At 35.8% G+C, this 9,590-nt stretch overlaps 1 protein-coding gene across 1 annotated transcript; it reads left to right on the top strand.

The window, feature by feature from the left end:
- Window positions 1-619: 619 nt before the first annotated feature.
- Window positions 620-8,164, top strand: LOC106063217 (mannose-binding protein C-like). The gene is made up of 3 exons (XM_013221529.2): window positions 620-680; window positions 1,357-1,459; window positions 7,669-8,164. The coding sequence occupies exons 2-3, from the start codon at window positions 1,399-1,401 to the stop codon at window positions 8,100-8,102; spliced, it is 495 nt and encodes a 164-aa protein (XP_013076983.2). The 5' UTR covers window positions 620-680; window positions 1,357-1,398; the 3' UTR covers window positions 8,103-8,164.
- The last annotated feature ends 1,426 nt before the right edge of the window (window positions 8,165-9,590 follow it).

Raw genomic sequence — 9,590 nt, 5'->3', positions numbered from 1 at the left:
CATTTGTCTTTGATATAATTTCATTTGGATGTTCTTTCTGAAAATATTGAAGCCTGCCTGGGTGGACCACTTCGGGGGCCGATTTTGAGTTTGTGTTTCCACACAAACTGTCTTTGTAACCTTGTTTTATTTTACATCAATTTATGTTAAACTTAATTTTTTTCTAGTTGTATAAAATTTTAATAAAATAGATGTATGATAAATAGTACACTACGAAAGTTTCAAAATAGCGATGCGTTAGCCTTGGACGAAATTTATAAACACAAAGTTAAAGGACAACACCTGTTCATCAGAATGTGTACAACGGCAAACGAAGCAATGGAGTGTACAAAACTCTCGTACAACAAATGACACGCTTGTTCACATTATAACAGCCTGTTGTATAGTACTGCCCTTATTTTGATACATGCATCATCTATTTAAAGATTCAGTGAAAATAAGTTCTAAATAAATTATGAATGCTGCTAAGTACCTTCCACTATCGTCCATACCCTTGATATACGCAATTAAACAGTTTTATAGCAGGCGCATGAAAGAAGTTAAATATAAGTACCTCATTAAAACCAAGTTAGTATCAGTCACATATTGTCTCATCAGCTCGATGGTACGTGTATATAAACGTGAGCTCCCTACAGAAGTTTTCATGTACAAAAGTTGTGTCTCCTACGAACTTTTAACAGGTAAACTTGGTTTTGTTTTCTCAGTCGATGACAATACACAAATCAATAAAAACCATTATCCAGTTACTTTATTAATTATTAGTAGTTACTTTATTTTGTTCTATGTAATAGAGAAGGATCTAGACCATGTCATATTGAAATAAATGTCACTAATTAGTGTTTCTGTCCCTGTGGCGCCCAGTTATGCTAGGACGTCCCTGTTTGCGTTTTCTTAATATCGGCCTCTATCCTCTACCTTTAAGACGCGCTGTTCATTCTATTGGAGAGCAAAACTGTCGAAATTACTGTTTAAAGTTTTTAACGCTTCTTTGACTAAACTTTGAAACTGAAGATCATTACTTTTCTAAGACAGAAAAGATTGATTGGGGGCGACTCCCCCTAGACAATGAAAAAAAGAGTTTACGTACATAAAAATCTATAAATAGAAAGGTCTGTGAATCGATCAGTCGCGGATAAGAATTTATTTCCGGTTTCCAGTCTAGATATAATATATAAGTCTATGATTAGCACCTAATCTAAATGGTAAAAGGAACCGAGTTACGAAATTTCACGCATATTCTTTTAAGATCACAGTTGATCAATTAGTTTGTCAGTCAGTGATATTGTACTAATATAACGTAAATTTCATAAATACATTTTTTGTTCAGTTTTCAATGTTTACCTATTTTTGATACAGAAATAAAAGTTTTGGAAGAAAAAGTCATCGTATCATAAAAGAATGACCATCTCAGCTTTTCAATGTCTTCTGTTTGCAGCTCTGTGCGTCCTTGTGGCCTCAGGTAAACATCAACAACATGTTTGTTATACAAGTTGAATTTAAATTACGTTGTGTTAAGCTTGATGTCTGTATATCTTTAACCGCTACTATTAATTCAATGGATAGTTTGTCCTGACACGAACACATCACACTCCGCTATAAATAAACACAGAAACAAAATCACCAATACACATTTTAAAAACTCTTAAATTTCTTAACGAATAAATCTAATAAAAATAACTACATGTTTAAATCGAAATATTATTCCAAGCCCTACTATCAACACTGATTCAATAGACTGTCTGAATTGAGCAAAACCTTAGACTTATATATATAGGAAAGCATGGGCGTAGCCAGGATTTTTTTTCGGGGAGGGTTTTTGGGGGGGGGGGGGGGATCCGACCTCCCCCCCCCCCCCCGCGAAAAATATATATATATGTGTGTGTGTGTGTACATTATTAATCTTTATTACATTCTGACCCTTTCAGAAGACGTTTATTGTTTATTGTAGACTCCCCGCCCTTGCTAGCAAGGGGGTCTGGGGGAGCTCGCAGCGCTCCCCCAGCGCGGGGCGAAGCCCCGCCGCCGAGCACTATTTCTGGTATTGAAAGCCAACAAAATGCATATTCTGAGGTATCTACAGTGCATTATCTTGCTATTAAAAAGTTTTATTTCAAAAACCTAATGTGCTATTCTTATTGACTTAGACCCTCTCGCGCCCTTCGGCGCATTTTCCGGCAAGCTGTTTCCGCAACTCTTATTTTGCGTAATTCATTTCGTCGGAAAACATGTCCCGCAAAACCTCATGCGACGCTCTGTCACAACCTTACTAAGGATTCGACTCCCAGTTCGGCATATGATTTCTTTGATTTAGACCCGATCTTTATGACTGACTCCTAAAATCTGTCTTAGCCATCTTTGTTGCGACACATTTAATGATTTTCAATTTCGGCAGAAGACTATTCACACTTAATTAATGGAGCCCAAGCCACTGGTAGAAATTTGTAACCTTTCTTGACTACGCTCTTGGAATAACATGCCTGTATTTCGCTTTAGATTTTATATCGAAAAGGAAAGTTTTTTTCGTCAAATCATCTGTTGAGGGGTTTTAAACTAAAAAATCTCTGGGGTTTTTTTTGTTTTTTTTTTAATTCAAAGCCCCATTTAGCTACTATCATAGAATTTGGTGACTGTAGTTTGCTTTAAAATAATATTGAAGAGAGAGGTTTTCAATTCTAAACGCTCTTTAGGGGAATTTTAAACTCAAAACCATCTGGAGGGGTTTTAAACTTTAAAGAAAAAGCCATCTGGAGGAGGGGGATTTAAACTCAAAACCCCCTTGGCTACGCCCATAGATATTATAGTGTGTAATTTGCTTTTTTTATATATTGAAGAGGTACTTTTTAGCTTCAAACCCCAACTGGAAGGGGGAGGGGGGGTTAAACTCAAAACTCCTTTGACTACGCTCATAGAATTTTGAGTGTGTAATTTGCTTTTTTTATATTGAAGATGGGGTTATCGTAAATTTTGGATGGGGTTTTTAAATCAAAATCTTCCTCAACTGTGCTGTTGGAATTTGGGGATTGTTGTTTGCATTTTTTTTGTTTTGTTTTATAGAGGGGGATATATAGGGGGATTTAACTGCAAAAACCTCTGGTAGGGGTTTAAAATTCAAAACCCCCTGTAGGGGGTTTTAAACTCAAAGCCCCCCTGGTAGAGAGATTTGTATCTCAAAACCCCCTGATAGGGGTTTTTAAAATCTCAAAACCCCCTGGTAGGGGGATTTAAACTCAAAACCCCCTGGTAGAGGGTTTTTAACTCAAAACTGCCTCGGCTGTGCTGTGGTAAGTAATGATTTAGTATTAAAATCTCACCTAAAATAAACAAAATGAAAGCAAATATCAGTCACTTAATTCCGTCCCCCCCCCCTGAGGGGGGGGATTTCATTTCGGGGGGGGTTTGAACCCCAAGAACCCCCCCCCTGGCTACGCCTATGTAGGAAAGGCCCAACAGCGAAATGGCATATAAAATGAACATCTCCCCGTAATTTGTATCTATTCTTATTTATTTCAAAAGTAACTGCAGAACTAATAGAATGGTATTACAAAGACTCCATTTTTCTACATTTTCCATATATTCACTTTCGTTTTCCCTAATACAATAAAGCATAGCTGAAGGTCAAAGTTGACATGTATGGAAATTTTATTCTCAAAACGTTTCCGGATAAACGAGAATAGGTCCGAACTTAAGGCGATTTTAAAGCACCAATGGACATCGGTCGAAAAAAAATTGCATATTGTACTTCTAAATAGATGAGGAAATAGTTAGCTATAATAGCAAAGGCTATTTATTCCGTTGAAAAAAATATATTATGGGGTGTTCGCTCAAAATGACCTTTTAACTGAAAACTTATTCAGCGAAAGCCCCTATAATAAGCTTAAAATAGCCATTTATTGATAATTTACTGACTGATTTAATCTGTTTTTCTTTTTGTCTTATCTATTGTTATTGTTTATTTTAAACCTTAACCCAATGTCTTCGATTTCGAAGATTAAGGATGAGAGCATTACGTGTTTCACATGACTACGCCCAGTTACGGCGACCAGCATATTTTCCCGCATTTTCTTTCCGTCTCAAATGTTTGACTCGCAGCTCTCCAACAGTCTCCAACAGTCTCTCAGGGGTCATATGCTGGCAGTTACTTTCCTCTGTGCCATTGAGGGTGAAATGACGCTTCAGTTGATCTTAACAGGCCTATACGGCTTATACGGGGGGGGGGGGGGAACCTCTGTTTTGCCGTCCTCCTTTTTTTAACTGGCTGGTTAACCTCTTGTTACTAATTAATGATATTAATATGTGTATAAATGTTTAAAAGATCAGAATTCATTTTCACAGGGTTTCCCCACCATTCTGAGATTAGGATTTCAGGAGATTTCCAAGAGTTTTCCAGGAGAAAATATTCGATTTCAGGAGCGGAAAAAAGGCGAACTATATATTTAGTAATAAATATAAGAATTATCATATAATATACATGTATAAAATTACAAGATCTCTCCTGAGCCTTTCGTCTCCATGAACGAAACCCAAGCTGTTGTAGATCTGCCCCCCATACATCATCAATCCATCGCATTCGGGATCTGCCTTTGGGTCAATCAGCGCGCGTGTGTGTGTGGGGGGGGGGGAGATCGAGTTGATGGTGATTAAGTGCACTGAACATGTGTTCTTAAAAAAAAATAGTCGCAGTAACAAGAGTTTATGAAATGGAGACGTGGACTAGCCTATAGGAAGGTGGCGAGATAGAATTTTGTAGTTTCTTTCTTTAAAAAAAATATTTGATCACAAGTTTCGTGGGCTATATAGACATCAGTTCCAAGCAGAGAAAGGAGATGTGAAGCACAAGAAAAGTGAAAAAAAATTAGGCCTAATGCCACAAGGAGGACAATAGTTATAATGCTTCATGTAAGAAGTTAGATGATATAACTAATTGAAGCATACTTTCTTATATTTTAACATGCTATTTCTCTATTTTTTACGGCCTTTCGCTCATTATGACTCCCGCGAAAATTGCGTTCGCTGATTAGGTCCGACCCCTACCGTAAGTTGACTTGAATTATAAATTTAATAGCTGATATGGAAAAAAGAGTCAAATTTAGTTTTATCGCCCAATAGCTGACGAGTCCGCAGATGTTTTCATTTTTTTAAATAAGTTTAACCATTGCGGAGTTAAAAATTCTAAACTAAAAACTGGCACAAAAGCGTTCGCCATTAGTCCTTTCCCATATATATATATATATATATATATATATATATATATATATATATATATATATATATATATATATATATATATATATATATATATATATATATATATATATATATATATATATATATATATATATATATATATATATATATATATATATATATATAGTATATATATAAGTCTATGAGCAAAACAAATTTACCTCAACACTGAAATTGCGTTCATAAAGCGAAAAGCCGAAAAGAATGTTTTGTGTTGCCTACTACGAATACACCGGCGGTGTGGCTGCCTACCTAGTCTGTACGTCTGTCCTGTTGAAACCTCAAAAACTAGAAATTTTTATTGAAAATCTGATTTCACTATATTGTTGTAACTCTCTAAGGCAGGCACTCAACGAAAGACAGGTCGGCAACAATAAACGATGTATATATTTAGTATAACTAGTATAAGCATCAACAAATAGTAATAGTTACTAGTTAGACTTGGACGTCTGCTATAAAGTCACAGGGAGTAATATGTCTTAAGTTCTAAGAGTCTTTCTTCATATCAGAACACAGAACAGACCACCGACACTCTTCCCAGTGTCGCTCCAGGTCTCCCACACAGTTTACTAGTATCACACAGGACAGCAATCAGCACCAGACTGTTCAGACTCCCATGACTTCTAGCCGGCTCACAACAGTCCTTCTTCCTGTCTCTATATGTCTTTCACTAGTCGTGTTCAGTAGTGCTCAGATAGGCACCATTAGTGTAGCGCGGGAGCGGGGTTACAATATATTGAAGCGTACTAAGTTTAGGTGTAAATGCCAATTTGTGTCTTTTGAAAGCGAATATTTATTTTTCAAGATTAATTATTCTGGCCCTTTAGCATTACAATACACCACTTTTAAAAGCAACACTTTAATGTAAGGGGGACTATATTAACAAAATCGATAATTTTATGCATATCAAGAGTATATTTTGTAACATTTACAGTACGTTTGTTAAATGGTCAAAATAATGCTACATATTACCTGTTTGTGCGATATCTGGTATTTAATCTACTAACATTTAGCAGAAACATTTATTATTGTTTTTTTTTAAACCATGGAGACTAACCCTTCCTTCACAATTTATGAAAAGAAATATAAGCATGAAATGGTACTGTGTAATAAGGAGTACGCATCGTTTATACAAAAAAAAAAAAAGACCGGAGTACTTAAAAACGTATATATTAATAGTCATGCCAATGAACCGCGACCTGTGGGATGAAGTCTAAAGTCTAAACTCCATGATCATTTAATGACATCCGCAAACTGCATCCTGGACACCGATGTCATAAATCGTGCCATGTTCACGCTGGCAGTATTCAGTCAGACGACACGCAGGAACTGGCAAATTTCGGCTGAGTGAGTGCAGGTTATCAAGCTTTAAGTTAACATTCTGTATAAAAAATGGTTATTGTTAGTCTTAGATCATAGGAAACCTACTACCGAGGACAGGCATAAGCGACAAAAAGGGAACTCAAACCGAATACTAACAAAATATGTAGTTCACATCTAACACTGCACAGCAAGGCCGGCCTTAGGCAACTGCAAGCTGTGCGGCAGAAGTGGGCCCCGCACTTTCATAAGCTCCGCGCTAATTCTTGGTGTAAATTATTAAATTAAACCATTAAAACTTATAAAAGAGTTCCTCATTTTCCAGGAGCTCATGGAAATACACTGAAATCATGAAAATCTCTTGAAAAATAGACAAAAGTTGTATATTCGGGTGTCATTCTATACTTAAGGTCAACGATTCGCGAAGATTGAACGATTTGGCAATTCTAGCAATTGCTATTGAGCTTGATCTATGCAAGAAACAGAAGTTTGATAGTATACTGTATGACATTGCTACACGCAAGGCTCGTCAAGTTAATTTAATCATGATTTTTTTTATTTAGTAAAGAATGAATAAAATACAAAGACGAATTTATTTTCTAATACCAAATCTTTCCCTTCTTTGTCCAGGAAAACCAACGACTTAGCAGAGTTTTCAGTCATTGATTAACATGCATGTCTAGATTGACACATGAAATGCGTAGGATGTAATTATCTTCTTTTTTAAAGTAACGTCTGTAATAGTGTAATATATAAGATAAGATAACATGGCTTAATGTCATTCCTACTGTTTGCCTTTAAATGTAAATTTAAAGTAAAGTACGAAATAAGTATCCCTCTCAGATATTGCGATCTATGGGGCAGATGATGTAAAGATCATCTGTTTCTGTGGCTCATTGTTCGGCGAGCTTGTCGTGACGCCAAAACAACAGCTTTGACTTATTCCCAACTAATGCCAAGTACCTTTTAGAGTTGGGTGGGCTAAGGAGCGCCCTCAATGTCTTTAAATTTAAAGTGTAAATGTAAACAAGCAGGATTCTTTGTATTAAAATGAAGTTAGTTTTAAAATATTGTTTAAGGTTATAATGTTCTCCTTTTCTTCAGATATTAAAGTGATCTTGGATAACGCAAAGGTTATAGCTAAAGGAACTTTCTCCAATAAGCTGTATTACATTTCTAAGCCACCTGTTGCCAGCTTTGCCCAAGCCAAGAACTGGTGTGCTGCAAACGGAGCAGGTTATCCTGTTGAGATAGAAAGTCTTGAAGAGTTTGCATTCCTGGAATCGCTAGTCAAACCAAACAGTGGCCTTAGAGTGTTCATTGCAGGCACTGACGCCAATAAAGACGGCACTTGGGTCAGTCAGCGAACTGGCGCACAACTGAATGTTTTTGATTGGTCATTTGGAGAGCCTAACAATAATGAGAGGCAAGAAGATTGTCTTGAGCTGATCGCCGACAGGGCTGGCAGGTTGAATGATATTCCATGCAATAACCCGAATGGAGTTTTTAGTGCACTGTGTGAAAAGGAGTTGTTTTAAACAAAAATTTTTTGATCTTGTCGGCTAAATTATGAGATAGAAATAAATTTTGCTGAAATTTCTACTTGTCGCTCAATTATACAGTCACTTTTTTTTGGTTTGTGTAGTAAGTTAAGTGTAAATGATTGAAAAGGCAAGGCAACAATCAGGGCTGTATTTAAGTATGTGATGGGTGCAGATTTTTGTGAACGCTTCTTCACTTTTTCGAAAGCTTTAATAAATATCCAATTGTAAATAATCTAGTTTAAATGTGTAAAATACAACTGACACACTAATTGTGGAAGTATCTCTAAAACTGTCGCGTGAATTCATATGAAATCTCTTTTTAATCTCATGGACGCATGTTAAAAATGTGTTTTGAAAGGTTCGCTACCCTAGGACCGCTATTCGCAAAAAAACGCAAGCTTTCTATCAAGCCTTTGTATTTTATTTCAATATTTCTATACATTTCCCCCCAAAGGCCGCAGTCTTCATATAAAACATTTTTTTTAATCACAAATTTTGGATTGTCAAAAGCAATCGTTTCCCCTAGGTTTCCATATGTTTAATATGACTTGCTCATTTCCACATCCTTTTAGACAAAACCAATACTAATATCATTAATAAGATAGACCTAGAGTCTTTTTTTTTAATGATTTTCCGAGATTGAGAAAAAGAGTGAGAATGGAATATGATACTTGGTAACACTTGGTAAAAATAAGGTAATCCTAATATCAGTAAAAAGATAAATCTAGATCTAGACTATCATCATTTGGCTACATTCAAAAGTAACACACATTTTTTAAAGGGGTGAGATAAACGATTCAACAATTGAATAAAGAAAACCAAAGTGATATTTTTTTTATTCTAAGAACAAAATACCAAAATAAATGTAGAAAGGAGGAATGGAGAATGTGGCTTTCAATTTAAAAATTTAAAAAAGAAAAGAAAAAACAATTAATAAATAAAAGTAACCAAACAAAAGGGGTAGGGGTTGAGGGGCGAAGTATAATATAGATTAAATTTAGAAGCCGAAGAAAAGGCATACGAAGGACTGGCTTTTTGTTTTTGCCTCGGGGGGAGGGGGGCGGTTAAGTGAATGTGCTACTAAATTAACGGGACCAAAATATGAGTGCGTGTGTGTCGTGGGCGCATTCCAAATAAATTCAAAGGTCTATGTCGAAAAAAAATACGATATAAACAAAATTGGGGTTCCAGAGAGCGTAAGAGAAAGAGAGAGAGAGGGAGAAATGGAGTATTTGTAAATTAAATATGATTTTCCTTTGTTTTTTAACTATTAAGTATACATATTTTAGTTTTTAAAAGTGTATATTTTTTAGTTTGTAGAGTTTACTGCCGTAAATCCGAAGCTGCAATTATATGTTGCGAGCATGCTACCACCGGACACTTTTTAAACAAAACATTATTGCCAGCTGAAGTAAGATTAAACGTGATAACGTAAATGTCTCTTACTCGTGGAAGTTCGGGTATAGTTGTATCTTTTTTTGT

This window comes from Biomphalaria glabrata, chromosome 11 (genome assembly GCF_947242115.1).
Source record: "Biomphalaria glabrata chromosome 11, xgBioGlab47.1, whole genome shotgun sequence".
Lineage (NCBI taxonomy): Eukaryota > Metazoa > Mollusca > Gastropoda > Planorbidae > Biomphalaria > Biomphalaria glabrata.
This window is presented reverse-complemented; position numbering and strand designations above follow the sequence as displayed.

Coding starts and splice junctions, on each gene's coding strand:
- LOC106063217 (XM_013221529.2), top strand. CDS start 1,399: ATGACCATCTCAGCTTTTCAATGTCTTCTGTTTGCAGCTCTGTGCGTC. Junction 1,460..7,668: donor GTGCGTCCTTGTGGCCTCAG/GTAAACATCAAC, acceptor CCTTTTCTTCAG/ATATTAAAGTGATCTTGGAT.